At 29.7% G+C, this 21,576-nt stretch overlaps 1 protein-coding gene across 1 annotated transcript in view; it reads right to left on the reverse strand.

Moving 5' to 3' along the window:
• Nucleotides 1-6,382, reverse strand: part of LOC107438514 (sperm-specific sodium:proton exchanger) — an 86,619-nt gene extending 80,237 nt beyond the window's left edge. The window contains exon 1 of the mRNA XM_071181066.1: nucleotides 6,241-6,382. Within this exon, the coding sequence (XP_071037167.1) occupies nucleotides 6,241-6,382 (142 nt within the window). The remainder of the gene's footprint in view (nucleotides 1-6,240) is intronic.
• Between the last annotated feature and the right edge of the window lie 15,194 nt (nucleotides 6,383-21,576).

Below are 21,576 nucleotides of genomic sequence, written 5' to 3' on the forward strand. Positions count from 1 at the left end.
CGTGAAAATTTTATCATTAGATTCAAAAATCCGTTTTTTTTGGCTCACTGTACCTCAATCCACGCAAAATAAGTTCTTTACTAATAAAATATTACGATAAGCAATTTACGCGTTATTAAAATTAATTACTGCGGTGCTTAATAACGCGTTTAACTGTACCATGCTACAGTTTAAGTCGAACCACAGTATTTAAAAATTCCTAATCTGCACGAATATATGGTTCAACTTGGCACGGTATTTTCTAACAGTCACTCAAAATTTCTAACAGTGCAAAACTACAAAAATAAGAAAAAAAATTCAAATTTATGCATAAAAATGAAAACTGAAATAACTATTTACAGAAAATTCTGAATTTCCGTTATTAAATCAAAACTTTAAATTCAGTATCATAATTTATACTACATTTTGCTTAAGGGCTAAGAATTAAAATATTCCTTATTACCATATACACAAACCCTTCTCGTTATGTGGGAAAGATAATGAAAGTATGAGATGGTTTCTATTTCCCATTTACAATAATTTTATTGTTTATCTGACGGTTTATACATGCATCATTGCAATGCTAATAAATGCGTAATCATAAGCTTTTGCAACATAGTCATAAAGAGTAAAAGCAGCAGCTTTAAATTCTAGGGTATAGTTCAGCAAGGGCGTGAAGATAATGTAACTTTCATTAGATTCTGCATTAAAGTTCATTAATTTGCATTACATGCGATGCAAAATTAAATAAGATTTCACATTTAAATAAAACATCAGAGCATAAAAGCATTGAGGCTTTAATGAAAATGAAGGATCTGGGAAAGTAATCCTTATTTTGCGTTGAACTTTGAAAATTTTGCGATAAAAGATTATGTTATGGAAAACAATTTATTTGCAATTATGTTACTGAAATTGACGATGCTACGTTATTAAAATGTAACGCAAACAAAGGTGAAGATGTTTAGAAATAATTACTGCAGTTATTTAAGGTATCTTTAGAAAGAAAAGCTTGTTCCAATTTTTTTCATATCAAATTAAGCACGAAGTTCCTGCCGTTTTTTATTATTTTTTTTTGTCTCACCATTCCGTTTAGTGTTGTAGACCATTCCAAAAATGATATTTTTTTACCGATAATATTTTTTGCTCGGGTCAATTTGTTATTTTTTAAGTCATTAAAATGGAATATAAAATTGAGAAAAATGAGCATTTTTAACACTTTTTTATTTTACTTTTATTCAAGGTTTTAAGGAAATAAAAGCTGCTTTTGACATTTGCGTTGTGTATGGAGAGGGTGCCATAACTGAAAGAATCGCTCGTGATGCGTATGCCAAGTTTAAACGTGGAAAAATTGACCTTAAAGACGTTCCACGACACACACACGAGCACGCACGCACACACATATTATGTATATAAGTAAGTTCAAAATGTAGAGAAAACATGGAAAAATTACAGAACAATGAAAAAAGGGAAAAAGAAAACTAATAACAAAAAATTAAAAATGAGAAGAAAAAAAAATTGATAATCATTTCAGCAGCTCACACGATTATATCCGCGAAAAGGTGTGCTTTCTAAATAATAAATTTTTTATTTTATTATTTTTTTCCGGATTTTTTAATTTTTTATTATTATCATTTTTCTTTTCCCCTTTTTTCACTGTTCTGTAATTTTTCCATGTTTTCTCTAGATTTTGAATAGATTTTATGAGTTCTATTTACTTCCAGCTTATGCCCAGTAAATAAAACTTATTGTTTTTCTTAATTTTCTTCATTTTTTTTTCCTTTTGTCCTTTTTGTATTTATATATNTATATATATATGTGCGTGTGTGTGTTAGTACAGTGGAACTCCGGGTTCATGTTTCGTACATCATCCTGCATTTTACTAAACCTTTTTTCAAGAAAATCCCGCTTTATACGTTTTTCTAACAGAAAAAAATAATTTTTTCTCTGCAAAGCTCGCACAAACTTTATCGGAGTTTTCTCACTCTTCTTTTCTTTTCTAAAAGAAAAAGAGACTTGTTTACTAACTTTCTCCACATTCTTTCTGCTTTATCTTATTGTCCTTTTGTCTGTGAGATTGTAAAATTTGAGAGTGGAATTTTTTCAAGCAAATTTCAACCTTTGAATCTTTTTAATCACTAAACATTTAGAGAACGTTAAACTCCGGAATCGGCTAGGTAATCATTTCTTTTTCTTCATTTTGATGACCTCACAGATGCTTCGAAAGCAAAAATAAGAGTTTTAGAAGCAAAAATAAATGTCCTGAATTTGATTTCCTCTGAGTTGGATGCTGTCAATTCAAATGAATTATAAATGGGTTAAATAAATCTTCTCTGCGTTAATAAAATTGCATGTCGGAATTAAATTGCGTGTCTGAAGATCTTCCGAAGTCAATGGCACGTATATCAACTGCAATACGCATTCTATTACTTTTAAATTCTTTCAATATCTGATTTAATGCTTGTCCTCGACGAAAGCGATGAAAACGAGGAGGATTAGCAAAATATATTGGAAGATATACCCATTTCTAATATACACTTTGAAAGCAAATTCTAAAGCATTTTCTAATGTTAACCATAAAGCAAATATTGAGAGCGATATTGTTAAAATTGTATCCAAAGACAAAAATATGTAAGGATTGCACATTTTTCTAGTAGTACATCTTGTAAGTTTTAATTTTTGAAAAATATACTTAAATTTCTTTCTTATCTCAATTTCACCTAATCCTGCTTCGTTATTACCGAAAATATACTATTAAAATTAAAATTAAAATAAAAATAAAAATTTAAGTATGTAAAATATACTTAATTTTTTTTCATATCGACTTTACTTATTGTCGTATAAATTCGCGCACCAGTAAGAGATGTCAGAATGAAACGAAATTCGATATTTGCGAGAAGGCCAGGGAAGTATGATAGTGTGGCGGATGCGATCCTGTGACCTTTGTTTGTAGCAAAAAGGTCTTATGAGTCCTACATTGAGTGGCAATACGTGTGATTGAAGGACATCACAAACGTACCCCGAACTTTTCATAGAGCCGGGGATCAGTATTAAGAGTCATGATATGTCGTACGCAAAGGCACCTCAAACTATTACACAGTTGTAGGAGCGGTATAGCTCCACAAACGTATACGATTGTCATCACTATCTTATTTCAAACTGGATTCATCGCTGAAAACAATCTGGTTCCATTCATTCGCAATCCATCTCGTCGAGCGAGACACTACTTCAAACAGAGGCAGCGGTAGAAGTTAAAAATGTAGAGAAAACGTGGAAAATAATAAAGATTTATGAAAAGAGAGTGAAAAAAATTATTAAAATAAAATATTTGAAAGAAACTTTTTTTTAAAAGAAGAAAAACATTAAGAAATATATATATTAAAAAGCAGGAAAACAAAGAAAGAAAATATATAATCTCTACATCAGCTCACACGATTACATCCGCAAAAAGGAGTGCTTTCTAATATTGTATCTATATAGCCAAAGCAAAATATATCAATACAATAGCGTGAGGAGCACTAAGAAATTGAGTATAAGTTGTTAGAGAAAATGGTGCCAGGTTTAGTCAGATAAGTATTAGACCCACATGCAATTGTTCTAAATTCTATAGGACTTTCAGGAAATTTTAGACTTATAATTGAGTAAGGAAATTGTATTTTACTAATTTTAATTTTCAACTTTCTATATAAAGCTAAAATTTTTTTAATGATAATATTATTATTGAAATCACTAAGCTTAAAATGTTTAAAATTTTTTGACAAGTATTTAAATATTTAATAGAGAATTTTTTGCGAATTGATTGCATGATATTAATATATATATTTTGCATTATTTTAAAACATATTTTTAAATTTTTTTAAAAAAAATGTTTTTTAAAAATATTTTATTTTAATAATTTTTCTTCTTCTCTTTTCATAACACTTTTTTTTTCATAATCTCATAACAAGGGCATTTGGCATAACAAGGTTTTCGAGTAGAAGTTCGAGACATCGAAAGTATATATAACGCAGAGGGAGCTGCAGATTAGTCTGCTGCTCCCTGCGCGTGCTGGATAGTTTCTACTACCAAGAATATAGCATGCTTTCTAACTTATATAATAAAATGTAACTTATGTATTAAAGTTAAAATAGACTCACACATTCCAGGGACAGCTAGAATAATGCACTGCCACAAAGCCATCGTAAACATATACGGATTCATAGAGAATGCTGCATGATATATAATTGTTGGGAAGAATACGTGCATTAAAAGTTGAGCATTAGACTTGGAGACATTCGTGAAAATGTTCAATTCTTTCACATTGAGATCTATTATACCCAAAACCAATCCATAAATGAAGATTATTGCTGTATACGGGACTGGCAGGTTTTTCAAAAATTCTCGACAGATAACTAAAATAACAAAGAATTCGGTATAAAAATGTACAAGATTGTCTCAGTGTTGAAACATATTTTCAGATGAGTTCAAGTACTTAATAAGGAATGGAACTTCCGAAGCAACCCATGACCGAAATCGTGAGGTAAAAGTGATAACAGAGACATATATCTTGTAGGACACAAGACAGGGATTGAACTTTTACATTCATATATCAACTCTCAGCCAAAGCTTTTTCATCATTACAATCCTATATATGGTCTTATTCACCAAAACCAAAAACCATACTCATAATATTGAACAACACGGTTTACTTAAGTCGATATGAATTGGAAATGCGAAAAATTAAAAATAATGTTTTACAAATTGTGTTGTAAGTGCAATATAGCTTTTGTAATTTTGAAATAATAATTATTTTTTCTTCACTATTATTCTGCCAAGTATTCATATTCGTCCAAAAAATATAAATTAAAAATTTCAACAAGTATGGAAGTTAAGCATCATTTCAAGCGACTGATATGGGTTAATTGAAAACCTTAATGGAGTACAAATTGTGTATTAGAGAAAAACAGTTTATAATCCTGAAAAAATTTATTGGGTTGGTAATATCTAACCTAACTCTGCATTTAAGATCTTGCAAGCTAGTAAGGATAAAGGACATGTAGATTCAATTCTTTTCAAAACTACGAAAAATATAAATTGGAAATTTCGGAGGCCAACTGAGAAAGGCCTTCTTGACTCTGTTTGGCCCCAAGTCAAAATTCGTGATAGTCCCAGCAAAAGATTTTGATGGTTAATGTTGGTTTCAGTACGATTCATGATGGTCCAACATCATTTGATGGTCACCATCATCCAACATTTTTCATTATGAGTTCAGGTTTTCGACATGACAGTAGCATTTTCCATCATTTCAAGATGAAAAATGCTACTTTAATACTATGATGGCTAAGTTTGATTCTCATGGACCAGCAATCAATGATGATCCGTGATTGTCTACGATGGATCCCACTATACATTTCTATGATGATTAAATGGGAATTCTTGTCTGTTCTCTGGAATATACCATAAAAACAATTTGTTTTTTTTCATGATTGTCCATCATAAATCTGTCCGAATTCCTACATTGGGATGATGGTTGTTCATGATATTTTAAGCATTTGATTTCTAAGAAACTATGATGGAAATTTCTGATGGTTTAACATGAACAAACATCAAAACAAGTTGCTATTCTAATGTTGGACCATCATAAGTAAGCCCGAATTCCTACATTGGGGTGATGGTTACTTATGTTAGTTACCATCAAAAATATAATTGTTCATGATGGAATTATTGATAGTTACAATCAAGATTATGTTGGTCCATCAATGGAATTTCAACTTAGGGCTGTGAGTATATTATCTTCAGTATATAAGCTTCAGCTCGGACAAGTTGGTAGGGACAAAAGGCATTCGTAGACTAGATTTATTACAGAAGTACAAAAATAAATAAATAAGCAGGAGATCCTAGAGGACAGTGGAGAAAAGTATGTTCATCTGGTTTAAGAAGATTAATCCAGCGGTTAGAGAAGTACAGCCATTATTGTACAAATCTATGACACCGAGGAGTTAGGGAAATAGCAATGTATGGAACACTTCCAAATAAATCACTTCTGAAACGCGAACATTAAAAAATACATCAAATTGAAAGGTCACTCATGCCTATACGCTCACTCATGCGTATAATTAAAGCTGAAATTATAAAACTTGTCTTTCAATATCAAATTGATGTTATTAAAAAAAGTCAAATTGCTTACATCCTGTATGATGATTGAAATCTGCCTAAATTCTATTTATTTTATTATTATTATACAATTTATATGGGAATACTAGTTAAATTTCTCATTATACTTACCAGCTACGAAAAGTGAAACACAAACAAAAGCGATTCCAGGCATGAAATAGTTCTCGTCATGGCGAACATACGTTTCATTGGTTTTATTGCCAAAAACTTGCTCGATTAGAGAAACAACAAATGAATTACCATTCACCACCATCTTGATATAGGTTTGTCTTGATATGTGATCGATGTCAGTTCTATTGAATGAAGAAGAAATGAATCAAACATTCTCTCTTATATTTGTGCAAAAGAATAAAATTAATATACCGTTGCAAGTATTGGCATTTGTTGAACCATAATATTGTTCCTATTTGGCGCAATTGTGGCAAAGTGTAAACTGTAATATCCAAATAATTTCTAGCGTCTTAATATACAATACATGTTTCAGCTGGATAACATGATTCAAGCGAGCACCATTTCATTCTGTTGCAGTTGTATTATAAATGATGTTAACCATTGTGGTTAAGTGGTTAACGTGTTAACCACTTAACTTTCTCAATTTATTCTCCCTTTGGTAAAAAAGGCGTTTGATTTTTAAAATCAAACGTCTAATTCTCCGAATTTTTTTATTTTTTTATTTTTACCACATTTATACTACTGTGTAATGCTTTGTAATGTTTTTATTATTTCCAATGAGCTGCACAAGTGCGCACATGAGCAGACCTAGTGCGTTCTCAAGAAGTGGTATCCACTCTTTCAGGACCACCACAATAGGTGAGATACCGTTGACCATGTTAATTTGGACGTCTAGTTTCTGCCACTCTAGATGGCAGCACCGACTCTTATTTGGATGCTAAAGTGCACTAGGAATTCAATTTTGCCGGAAATGCCGAGAACCAATAAGGCACTCCAGGGATCTTTTACATGCCGCATAATCATACGACATGGCCGCTGAGGATTTTCTACATTCCGAAAATCCGCTGTCTGGGCCAATGTATTTTATGAATATTTTATGGCTGGGTAATGTTTCTCATGAAAAAAAATCTAACATTGATTTAATTATTTCAAAGCGAATTTTAATGAATCTATTTTATGAATTTGAAATCAATCGCATTTTCAACTTTCGCTTTTATTTTGAATAAAAAGTGACTCAAATACGTTATTTTTTTTAAATCACACTTTGTATTTTACCACACTTTATATCATTTTTTATAAAATATTATTACGTTCCTTTGTTTTTCTTCAGAAGTTATGAAAATTGTTTTGTTTCTCGGAAGAATCTACGAATTTCATAAAAATTAGATAAAGAAAAATGTCAGTGTAGGAAGTACCGGGCAATGGCTTTTATTCTTAAGAAATCAGTGTAAGATCAAGATCAGTGAAGACCAGACAAAAGCACTTTACCTAAAAATACACCAATTTTGGAAAGAGTGGTTAATAATCCTTAAACTTAAAAATAAAACATTAAAAAAAACCCATCAGTGTAAGTAAAACCAGGCAAGTTTACACCGATCAATGGCACTATAACTCCATAATTAATAGTGATAGGAATATGAATCATTTTTCAATTACTAAACTTGCAAAAGAAAGACAAACATCCACTTTGCGTAGGTAAAATAGCACTGCATGCCTTCAATTTAAAAATTTTGTATACCAGGCATTACTTTTAGAATGGTACAACCTAATTATCATCCGTATCATAAGCTTTTTGTTCTATGGACAGGACTCTTTCTTTTTAATTTACAATTTGGAATTTTCTAGTAGACAACAGCAAAGAATTTATAGTTTAATTATTTTTATCATTAATTTTTTAAACAAGCCATTTAAAAAAAAAATTGTAGTTACGTGAGTTTGAGTCAAATAAAAGCTTCACTATTTTGTGCTTTATAGTCTCGATTAATTTATAATAAATTGACTATAAAACATTTTACAGATTTAAGACAGTTTTACAGAATTTACCAGTTTTCATCTGGAAGTCCAGTAAACTCCAAACAAATCGTCCCAGAATTAATGAAATTAGTTGAAAGAGATATTTATACAGTTATAAGCTAAAGGAAAATAAATAACTATTAACTAAAGTAATAAATATTTCATTAAATGATTTCAGTGTTTCAGTGGCAGGTGCTTTGATATTAGAAGCTCTGAAATATGTGTTCGTATCTGGATATAAATAATCAGCAATATTTACCAAACAAAGGGGAAAAACATCAACAAAGAAACTAGTTCTCATTTGGATTGGCGTGACTCGATCGAAAAATTAGTTTCATAGCATTTTCAGGCGTTCGCAGTAAACTTCAACCTATCTTTTTTATTTATTTCACGGATCCAAGATCACGGGTCACGAGCTTAACAGTTACCATAGCGACAGGTTTTTAGTATAAATTTGAAAATTTTCAGTCGTAATGAAATAGACCTTAGTACAAATAGAAAAGCACAGTTTCAAAACCTAATCATTAATAAAATTAATAAGATTTGAAGATATGGCAGATTTTAGTAAAATTCCTGGCGCCGATCAAATTTCCGATCTCTCAAGCTGGGAAATAGCCTTGATTATCGGGATAGGTGCTGCAGCTCTTCTTGGTGTCGCTTACTGGTATATCAACAAAAGTGATAACCCTCAATTATAATATAATGGAAGATAGGTAAGTTACAGATATTTATTAATAACTTAGAATTGAGGATTTTAATATGATTCGTGCAGTGTTAAACCAATACTATAATTGGGAAGATTTGTACAGTTGCTGACTAATATTTCGATTTTATTTGAAACTTGGTACATTAGTTATGTACTTAGCTCTTCAAGTAATTTATTGATATGAATGTAGAACTCGTAACCCCATGAAATGGATATAATACTTAAGAAGTGGTACTGCATATAAAATCTTCCAATTTCCTAATAATTCTATTTTGATTATTTACAGTTAGAAAATCTAGCTCTTAAGCCATTTTGGTTAAAGTGTAGAATCGGGGCATCTGAGATTTGGCGAATTGAAAACATGCCTATTATACATATGAAAATAAACCAAGAATCAATCACATAACGGTAAGTAGAAATAGTGGTAACCTGATGCTAACGTTACTGAAAGCATAGACAGCAAGAAAAGAATATCATGGTAATTACAAACTGAGTTTCAGCAAAATTTTATAATTGAAGTTTGTCACCAAACAAAGCGGGCCCCTAATTTTATACTTTATACAAAATGGCTTAAAATCAAAGTGAAGAATTTAATAAACTATTTGTATGTCATAAAGTACTCCCAAAATTTGTGTATTAATTTGAATTTTTGGTAATGGTAATTTGCGAGATAAAATATCGCCAAGAATAATAAAGTAAAATAAAGCGCTATACGAAAGAATAAAAAGTTTTCATTGTTGATATACATTTCAAAATATTTAGTTTTTCTTGGGTTTAATGATCAGAATTGACCATCTAGATCATGCAAATTAGTGCTGCTCAATTAGTGCTAAATTATGTACATAAATAATTAATATTATTTTATTTAAAAAAGGTAATAGTTACAATAAAAAGATGGAATTAATTTCGGAAGACAAAATAAATCAACTTGTAATCAGAGTACACGAATAGCTTTTAAATAGCTAATTAAAGACCATTAATAAACTATTTGTTAAGCTTAGATTGATTTAAGTTCACAATTGTTGACGTTTTCTTAGAGAAAATTAGCACTGCATCAAATTTCAGCGCCATTTATGCAAATATGTTGTTGAAGTTTTCGACAAAATTAGGCGAGGTACTCTAAATTGTTCACTTTATGACTCATTAATAAATTAACAATTTAGAATTAAAACTACTCGTTTTCTATCAAATTTACTAATTTTGCGAGATTTTAGGTACCCTGTGTACCTGTAATAACATGAAGAAAAATTATGCAATTAAAAATATTCAATAAAGTTATTCAAAGTTCATAAGGTTGTCAAAGTAGTTACCAAAAGTGTTACTCACCAACAATAAACATTGAAACATTTATCCAATATAGCAAAGAGAAACAAAAAAGTCTCGTTTATTTACAGAGAAACAAAGTTATGGTAAAATTACGGTAATGATACTTCTGGTAAAAAACTCCATTAATTTGGTAATAAAACCAAAATATCTGGTATTTAAACCATTCACTTGTTAATTGTTTTGTTCATAACATAACTGTTTATCGGAAATTTTGGTTTTCAAAATTGTTGCTCTTATTACCATACATATATTTCAAATAGAAAACTAAAAAGTGAATTTAGTCGAATAGATGGTTTTTATGTCCTTCTCTAGGACGTCATGATAATATTACCGAATTTTACCATATTTTTAATTAAACATCATAGTAATAAAACCATATTTTGTGGTTAATTTTTCAAAAAGTCATTACGAAACCACTTTGCTAAATTTTACCACATTTGGTAGCGTACATACTTTTTCCCTTCTCAGTGCTTACTTCTAGTTAATACTTTTAAGAGTAACTGTGAAAGAAAGTTACTCTGTCAAAGATAGTACAGTAAGTAAAGATACTAACCTAAAAATAAAGTGTAAAATATAGTTTATTTTTAGTTGAAGCGATGTTCTATTGGCTCTTAGATCTCCATTTGCAATATGAAAGTATGCTATGTGTTTCATCATTCTAACAATAAATATATTTATCCATTTTCAAAAGATATATGACTTATAACTTATAAACCATCGTTTTAAATTTACCAGATATTTCATACATTGCCAAGATAAGTAGACTTGAACAGTCGGTCGAGTATTTTTGATACTACACCGTTTCGGAGGGCCGTAAAAGATCTGAAATCTAGGTCCTAACTTTGGGATATTAGTTGAAAAGGTGAATGCTCCATAGCATCCATTTTCTGAAAGAAAAAAAGGCAGTTTTTCTTATTCATTCTCAGCCTAAAGTCGTACAAAACACAAAAGGATTCACATCAGTAATAGTTTGACAATTTTTTCGGCCTTTCAAAATAGAGTTTAAAATTGTTTTTTATAATATTTGGAATTTCAAAATCCGCATTAAAATCTAGATGGTTCATACAATTTTTCACTTTACTAATACAATTATCATCATTCATTTTCTAAATTACAAGTGAGTCGCCAAAAGTTCTACTAGTTTACTGCAATTCGTATTTATGGATTCATGTGTTTTTCATGGGAAGGGAATGTGAAAGACACCATTCACCATTCAGAATAACATTCAAGAAAGACATGTTTCTTAAAAAAAGATAGATGTCAATAAATTCTTCAAATATATGTTTCAAAACTTCTAACTTAACGTATTGTTAGGATGGCTTTTATATGTTCAATTCAAAGAACTAAACAGCAAAATAAAGAAATAAAAAAACTTCAAATAACATTCCTCCAATTACGATTTTTTTTTAGTTTTTATTAATCACTTTAGGTATAAAATTTTGAAAAAATATTAATTTTTAAAGTATATTAATAAAGTATGTATTAATTTTCATAATTATTAATAGAAGATTATTAAAATTTTAAAATAGTTTGTATTTCTAAAAAATTTGTAAACCCAGTCACAAAAGCTTTCTCTCTATTTTTCCCTACCCATATAATTTTTAAGAATAATTATTAAATACTTATGAAAAAAAAGTTTAAAATGAGAAAAAGTTTCAAATTTTATCGCTCAAAAGATTTTTTTATTACGTAATTATATCATAAAAAAAACCTTTATTTCAAAGAACAGCTTTTACACATAATTTTTACAGAGGAGCATAGTCACTAAATGTTATTTCTCATAAAGAATATCACAGCAGTGAAAATAACAATTTTCTTTAGTTAAACTGTATTTGCATGCAAAAACCAGCATAAATGAAGAGTAATGTTTTGTACATTCTAATTGAGAGGTATCTTATCTTTCTTCCACTTATACATAGCTGAAGTTTCTCTCAAAATGTTTGATTAACTTTTGACTTAACATTTGAAAACATAAAAATATTGACTCATTTTTAGCTGCTAGTAATTTGTGTAAATTTTCTTTACAGTCTTGATGAAATTATTCAAGTACACAATTTAAAATTGTCATTGATAATCAGATAGCGTGATTTGAATAATAAATAATCTAAAGCATTTAGTTAAGCAATTGACGATATTTTACATCTTTTTTTCTATTCTTCGTTTACTTTTTCCGAAAACCTAAGGGAGTTTTCTGTAACAAAATAAATCCAATATGAAAGTTTTATTATGTATTTTTCACGTAAAGTATATGATTTATTCAAAGATCCAAGGCTAAAAAAAATTTTAAACTTTGTTGCAGTCAATTTAAATGTGTGTGGCAAACTTTGAAACGCGAAATATTCGTATGTTTGAAAATTTGCTTAGGAATTTTAAAAGGAGTTCCGCAGAATATTTAGTCTGAAATAGAAGTCTCTTAACTGAAATTATGTGATTCGTATCGATGAGCATTATTAGCATGATGAACACACTTAAAACAAAGATGATATAAAATGATTTTTATTAAACGTAGCTTTAGACAGTAAAATGTAGTGTTTTGACTTTCAATTTTGTTTTTCTCGTGGTTTCTCTAAGTAAATGAGATTTTTTTCAATGTTAAAAAAGTACACCAGTAACAAAGTTACAGAATGATTTGTATTGTATTAAATTCATTCAAATTTTATTGATATTTCCTCAATAATATAATAAATGTCTGGATTTTTTGTTATATAGTTAGCCTTCATATTCTAGCATACGCAAATTCCTTGTGATTTTCATCTTACTATACTTCTGGTTTTCCAATACATGGGTTCGTATAATCCAAATTTTTTTTTTGTGTGCATTAGTGAATCTTGATCACTGAACGGAAGATATTTTCTCGGTAAAGTAAATAAAAACATTTAATACGAGGTTCTTGTTTAATGCACCACTTATGTGTTGGCGACAATGTTTAAAGCAAAAGTTTCCCGCCAAGGCCATTTGGTTGAATTTTAAGCAATAGGGTATTAAAAAATTCAAGAAGAAGAAGATCACGGATACCCACACATGTGACATATGACGTTATTGTCAGCTGGTCATTTATAAGCAAAACGGAATTTTTAAGTTGAGCTAAGTTTCTCCATATAAGTTAGGTTATTAATTAACGTGAAGTTAATTAAATACAAATCCGAATCGAACTGTTTCTCGTCAAAGTCTTCTACTCTACTTAGACTTATTATTTGTTTGTGTATTTTAATATAACCAGGATATATTTTTGCTTTGTGTACCTGACAACTTCGATGCATAATTAGTTTATGTTCTCCATGACTTCATTACTGTGTGTTAAGTAAGAAATATATAGTGAAGGAATAGAAATATTTGTTAAAGAATATAGAAGGTGTCACTTAAGAGAATTGATATTTAGCGGGCTTGGCTTACTCGAAATGGAATGGGAAGAACAGTTGCTAACGTCAACAACTAATCAGGATCGAGATATCCACACATGTCACTTGCAGGTATCTCATTAACTTAATGAAGCTAATTTGACATAAATATGTATTTTTTGTGAAAAACTACTGCGGTAACCAAAATAACTGAAATTATTCAGGGATTTTTAAAGCTAGTTAAAAGTCACTAAGATGGATCATCTGATACAGAAATGACATTTACATCTTTCTATGCATAAGAATGGTGATATGGTGTATCCATTCAGCACTTGGAGGAACATTGAAAGATGACTTAGATCATTTTATCAATGTGCTGTAATGTGTAAATTGCACGAATAGAAGCTTTGGAATTCATGATGTATCCGTTCATTATGATTATTTTAATAAATTTTAAGATCTTACTTCACGAAATTAAAGATATAATTTCGTTTTATAATGTTTCGAGAATTGGGGTAACAACTTACATTCTTGCAGTCATTGCTTTGAAATGTTTTATTTAGGACCATTTTTACGTATTTTTGTTTTTATGGCAAATAAAACGATTTTTTTTAACCTTAAAAGCATTTTGTTAACGCAAACAAGCTTCTACACATGCAAATTTGAAGTAATACCTTTTCTACTTGAAATTTGATTTTAAAAAATAAATAGAATTAAAAATGCATGCATGGGGAAAAATTTTGGTGTATAGTTGCCACCATTTTTGGTATTGCTGTAAACTAAATACATAAACATACAAATAACTTTAAAATTCTAAAATAAAATTATTTTATTTCCACCCCTATTAGTAGTAGTTTTTTGACTTCGACATATTCATCGACTAAACTCAGTGGCGCGACAGCTCATATATTCATCAACATATACATAAAATTTCATCAAAAACCATAAAATTTGGTTAGTAAAGCTAAACTAGGAGCTCTTCTGCAATTTGTAAAATAATCTATTTTTCCTTTGTCAGAAAGGTTTTAATATGCCAATGACATGCAAATTGACACAATTTAAGAATTTAATAAGGGAAAAATTATGGAAAAAACAGTTCAACGGAAAAAATAATAAAACATGAACGATTAATCGTAAAATAATTAAACACGATTTGCTAGTAAATCTTTCTAACCATTTATTGTTAGGCAGCATAGATTCCAACAACTACTTCGGATTCTTCGTAGTATAAAAGGATTTTTTCAGTGGTAGTAAACTAAAGCAGAATTGTTTGAAAACAGAAACAAACTTAAGAACTTAAATATTCGTGTACATGATTTTATTAAATCTGTTTAGATTAGTTGAGTTTGTGGTGGTCAAAATTCAATTAAATCTAATTTAATTAAATATAAATTGTTATCATTGTTATTATTAGAAAAACTTTCTTCCTGAAACTACGTATAATCCGTAGCACTTGGAGATAATGTTGCCTGCTAAATGTAAGGAAATGTATAAATGTTTACAGAATCCTAATAATCTGTGTCTAGCTAAAATTGGTTTTATTAAGAGACAAAATTTCAAATTTCCATCTGGTAAGTTATTTAGAAAAAATTTCTTTTATACGTTACGGAGGTCAAGCGTAAACACGTTGATATACAAAAGTTTATCTTAACCGAAGATAGAAAAAAAAATTTGTTTATTTTCTTCTTATTTTTTTACAAAAAATTGAGCGTTTCGTGATGATCACCCTTAACATGGATTTTTAATACCAACAAAAAGTAAAAAGCGAAAATAAAGCAAAGAAAAGCCAGCACGCACACGCATTAGAGGTTTAATACTGATATCTAAATCAAGGGAGGGCCGGGATAGTCTGATCGGTAGGGAGTTGGGCCCATGCCCGAGAGTTTGTGGGTTCGAATCCCGTCAACCGAAGACTTCCCGTGTAGTAAATGGTGACTGATACACACTAAATCTGCCGAGTCGCAAAGTCCTCCATGCTCCCACAACAAATCAATACCTCCGGGAGTACTGGATTGGATATCGATCGTTCTCTGATTCAGGTCGAAATTACGATCTGTGGATGAATGAATGGATGTATGAATGGGTCCACCCTATAAACGGGTTGTGACATGTGTGTGGCTGAAGACGAATTCTTGGCCACAGATCGCGCCACTGAAGAACATGAAACGCACCCTCTACCTTAAATATCCGTGGTTTCACCAAGCAGGCTTGCTAGTGTGGTAAGTGGCATTAGAAACAACAACAACAAATCAAGGGAAAAATTAAAACTCTATCGTATTCAGTCGAGTTTGATTGAGGAAAATGGGAGGGAAAAGATCTAAACCAGATTGATTATCTGATGATATTTTAGGTGTTTCTGACCAACCGGTGTTACCTTCTGTTTCTTCCATCAATTATGCGTTTTTTTTTAATACTAAAAAAAGTTTTTTTGTTTTCAATATGCCTCCGTCAGTACTTCTTCACTAGATTTAAAATGCACTTATTTTTCTTCCCTGACAAAAATATGAATTTGCGATCCTCAATATATAGACTTTTTAATTTCTTTTTTGACGAGGACTTTAAAATTATGCATAATATTGCCTGATTTTGAATCCTTCATTATTACAGTATCTACGATTTACTTTTAACAGTGGGAGAGAATTTATTTTCTCTCTAAGCACTTTTAGTAATAAATTGAGTAATTTTCGATTCATAATACTTTATAACGTATAGTATAGATTTCTTATTGAATTATTTTCTTTCAGGTTTTAAGGATTGATACCGATTTCGTTGTCTTTAATCCTAAATTCTGTCCTGAATATGATGAAAATGTGAAGCGTTTTTGTAAAGACACATGCATGATAAATTTTGAAGTTGATTGTAGTTTTTGAATAAAAGTAATTTTCCTGATTGAAAATTCTTGTTATTGCCTTATTGCCATTGAAAATAGTAACAGCAATATTAATTATGATACATTAATGCTTATTTATACGCAAAGCGAATTAAAATGAATAATATAGTCGCTACAAAGCCTTTTTTTAGTTTGAAATATAATTTCGCATTCAGACGAATGCAAACAGATAGTAAAATATAATTCTTAATTTAGTTGCTGTTTAATAAATAATATGCACATTAAACTAAGGAAAACTGTAATTTTGAATAAAATAAAGTCTTTAAAATAGTTTAATAAAAAAAATTATTCACTGGAAAACGAAAGTGAACTATATCGATACTTGACCAATCGCTTTTCTCTCTATATATAAAAGCTAAAGTCGGTCTGGATGTTCGCTAGCAAGTGAAAGCTGATGTACCGATTTGAATCATGTTATTTTTAGCTGTCTGTAAATTTTCAAGGGATGGCTTGTAAAGAATCGTCTGTCTGGCGTTATGTGGATCGGGTGCTGTATCGGAAATACAAAACTTCATTGATAAAAATTACAGCTGTAGATTAAAATGTGCTCTGTCATGGAAACAGCATTTTTACAAATTATTTAAGAAATAGAGGCAGACGAAACTATTAGAAAGAATAAAATGTGCTTAAAGCTCACTAAACTTACAGAAGTAAAGTGTGCTGGAAACAGATATGTAGGTTGACATAAATTATTGGAAATTGAAGAAATATTATACTTCACCATCAGTGATAATGTTAAACATATTCCTTATTCTTATTCGTCCAATCGGTGTTTCAATTTAAAAACTTTTAAATTCTTTACGTTCTAATAGAAATGCTTAATTCATATCTCTATAGAAACGTATTCCTATTGGTGGTGAAATCCTAGAATACAGGGCTAAAGAGAATAGAAGGGCTAGTTCACTCCGCTCTTAGAGCTGAAGCTACGATTTCCCTCCTCATGACGTCACTGTGTCTACAGATCTCGGAGATCGCAAGCAAAGATATGATAACTTTGCATCTTTCTCTTGTAAAAATAAGTTAGACTTTTTCTGGTTATTAGCCTTCAAACTTTACGTAATTAACACATTATTTCCGTTCATAAACATAGTTCAAAAAAAACTTTCTTGGTTATTATATTAAAAAAATACCATTTTAAACTTATAAAAATGTTTTGCTAGTTGGTGAAAATGACACGATAAATACTTTATTTTAAAAAGTTCAGTTTTAACTTTAACTATTAAGAAAAATGAAGGCATATATCGACACTTTTTTTATCTACATATTCTTTTATAAAGATAAGTTAAGTTAAATTTAGAATCCCTGATTTTAAAATATGTCGTTAATAGCAATTTGTTCATACTTAATCATTAGGAAACATCAACCTTAAACGCTAATTACTGAAACAAAATAATAATTTAGGTTCATAATGACATTAGAAATTTTACAATTGTTTATAGACATTTAAATTTACGATGATATAATTTATAGATATTTAAATTGAAGAGAATATAATTTTTAAAAAAAATCATAAATATTTAGAATAACTACATTAAAAAATATGTTATGAAATTAGGAGAATTCCAACTATATTCTGTATATTTTATTTATACTTTTTATTTACATTTTAATTTTCTTTGACTTTATCCATTTTTTAAATTTTTTCACCTGCCTTTCTTTTTGAAGTAACGAAGCGGTTTCTATTTAGATAATGAATTTTTATAAAAGTTCTTAGCGACTGAATAAGCGCATTGCTGTTTTATATTAACTGTGTCATTTCGGAATCCATTCTTTGCATAGTTGTTCATTTACTTTAGGGAACACGCGAAAAATTACATTTTTTTCCTTTTGTTTTTCTATCAAAATTTTTTCAAGTTGCAATCGCGATAACTGGCATTTCGATAATAGTTTTATATTCTTGTAAATTCACAGCAAAAACTGAGGAAAGTCATTATAGAAAATAACAAATGTTTTAGAATATCTCGCAAAAAGAAATGCTCCAATATTAGTTAGAGTATTATTACAATAGAGTTAGAGTACAATATTAGTAAGGCCGAACGCTCCGTTCTTGAAGTAAAAGTGCGAGCTTTGCGCCAAAGTGACGTCACTAGAGCAAATCGGAGGATTGGCGCGGCGAGAGCTACTTCAAAGGAGTGAACCAGCCCTTCTATTCTCTTCAGCCCTGCCTAGAATAGCTCACCTCTTGGCGACTTTTTGAAATCTCACTGAGTTGGCGATTATTACCGGGATCAACATTGCTTTTTGATTATTAAAAATAAACAAAAATTTACTCGTTCATTCGCTCGCCATTTTCAACCGGTACTGCAAAACAAATAAATAAATAAATGAAATAATAACGACGACTCTCTAACTGCAAGAGATCAGTAGCATAAATGGCGGAAAAATAAGCCTTTTCCCTCTTTTCTAACGAAATCCAACTTTCGCGTAGGTATACATATCAAATAACCACTCAGGTTTAAGAATTTCGGTGGTGTGATCGGACATTCAAAATAAACTTCCAAAAATATCTTCCGGAAACTTAGTTTTGTGCGATTAAAAAACTTGTATGGCGAGATTTAAAAAATTCGCCACTGGGTGGGCTATTCTAGGATCCACCCCTTATTGGTTGCTATCTGTAACTGAGTGGTCATTGATGAATTCCAGTGGATTAGTAAGTGAAGTGATGTCAGTTTAGACATCTCTATAATAAAACATTTTAATTCCAACTATTAATAATAATTAATTAATCACATCTTTTTTGATCACGAATTTTAAATTCTGAAACTTTATATTATCATCCTTTAAATGAAAATATTATAAATTCCTAAAAAAACAGTACTTATCGGTTATTGGTATCATACTGTCAAGCTCGCCAACAGGAAGAACAGTGATAATCTCTGATTTTCCCAGGTCACCGGCTATCGACAGTATCGTGAATATTATATAATGCGATAATTATTGTCTTAAGTATTGGTGTGAATATTGACAACATGTATTTGGGTAACAAAAATATTGACACCAATGTAGAAATTAGATTAATTAAGTAAATATTACTGTATGTATTTGGCAATACATCCAGATTTGCACACATTAGTCATGGATGTTAATGCTTGCGCGTGTCACAAATCGAAAAAGCAGTAGCCAACGTTTGGTCTGATAAGTAGAAGATGAAAGTTTCGATAACACCGATAAGTAGAAGATGATAGATAGGAGACCAACATCGGTCTTGATTTTGTACGACTTGAATTTGTAAAAAACTTGAAATTCTACTTATTTAAAAAGGCAGAACAGCTGGTCTCCGAAGGCGGCGAGTAGTTTACAAAATTTCTATTGCTTTTATTTACTTCAGCTGTTCTTTAGGTAAATAAGTTGCTTAGGTTTAGGTAAATATGGTCAATTTTTATAGTATTAACTGTCTGAATTCTAACACATGTGAATTACAATAAAAAAGTGAGAAAGTAAAAGAGAGAATAATGCTTTTTTTGGAACACAGCGTAACTTTAGTATAACCGCTTGTGCAAATACTTAAAACTCATTACCAAATTTTAAAAGGACGGAACATCTTAAGTCTAATGAATCCAGAGTGCCTTAAAAAACAGACTACCTTAAGAAAATAGACTAATAATTTACATTAGATAACAAACCAAATTTCTAGATAAAGAAATGTGTTCCAGTTGTCTTGGTAATGAAAGAATAAGATAAAACATGATTGAGTACTTAATATTTATGTAGGCATAAATAAATAAGGTATATTAAATAATTAATTTAGGTATTAAATGATAGATGATTTAGTTATTTAATGAAACAAAAATTATTCAAAAATATAAATTAGTTACTGAATAAATAAAGAAATTCTGGATAGAAAACTCTCCAAACTTAATATTCTTTCTCTGCCCGAATCGTAACCTTAAATGAGATTTTGATGTTGTTAAGAGCAATTGTATTTTTGGGCTGTTCTCTTATGAGAAAAAGATTATTGTCTAGACGATGTAATAAATACATATCATCATAAGTATTAATATCTTACTAGAATTGAAAAAATGTTCTTTGATGTTCTAAAGAACTTTATTGTGTCTTTGAAACTGTTCAATAAAATAAGAGTTTTTTAATGAAACGATATTAGTTTTTAATTACACTAATTATTCTTAAGGATTTTATTGATGGAATTCTTATAATAGAGAAGTATGAGTGCATAAGAATATCTTTAACATATAGAACATATTTTATATATAAACAGCATTAAAAGTATGGAATTTTTATCCGTAATTTGGAACACACTTATAATTTTTGGACGTGATAAATCATGTTTTGTTCTTTAAAATAATTGAAAAACAACATCTTTTTTATAAGTTCGCCGTGTCAATTAGAACAAATTGATTAAACTTAGCAGGCAGCTCAAACTATGTTTACATAGAGGGCGTTACCTACCTATCAGTAGCATTATTGTTTTTGTGACTATTCAGTATAATGAGACAACATTTTATGTAACAAATAAATTGCAAATTGAGTTCAGTCTTGGTTTGAATTTGATTTGATAATCCAGTTTGATTTTCTATATCTAATTTTATTATACATATTTGTTTGTATATTATATATATAAATATAAATNGTTTCTTCGTTTTGTAAATTTCTATAGCATAACAGTAAAAAAATCTCTCTGATGTACTGTTTCGATTGCCGATTATTATTAAACGAAAGTTGAAGTTAATATTAAGGAAAAAAAGATTTTTTTAAAATTATTTATTTATTCAATACTTAACAAAATTTCTACTACTATTTCTTCAATAAATCTAGACATGAATATAAATTATACTTTCAAAAACAATGATTTCTTTCTGGAATAAGATTGCATGGTATGCGTGCAAAAATTTAGTAACTTAGATTGGGTAGATAAATGTGGTTCGTAGATCTGCTGAGCAATCTATGAGTAGTGTGTTGTCTGCATAAATACTGATATTAATATATTTTTCTGTATAAAAAAATCCGAAGTAAAAGGAATATTTTATTCTCTCGGTAAAGATAAAATAGCGAAATTACGCACGCTAAGGTTTATGATTTATTATTCTTAAAACTTTCCTGCTACATCATTTCGACGTAAATATGTCAATTAAAACATTATTTATTGCCGATAAGACAGCAAATCGATAGTAGTTTTATCAAATAAGGAAGCATTATTTATACAAAGTTAATGTTCCTTAGTTTTTTTTTTTATCCTTTGTTGTACGAACAAGAATGAGTAATTA

The sequence above is a fragment of the Parasteatoda tepidariorum genome, chromosome 5 (assembly GCF_043381705.1).
Source record: "Parasteatoda tepidariorum isolate YZ-2023 chromosome 5, CAS_Ptep_4.0, whole genome shotgun sequence".
Taxonomy (NCBI): domain Eukaryota; kingdom Metazoa; phylum Arthropoda; class Arachnida; order Araneae; family Theridiidae; genus Parasteatoda; species Parasteatoda tepidariorum.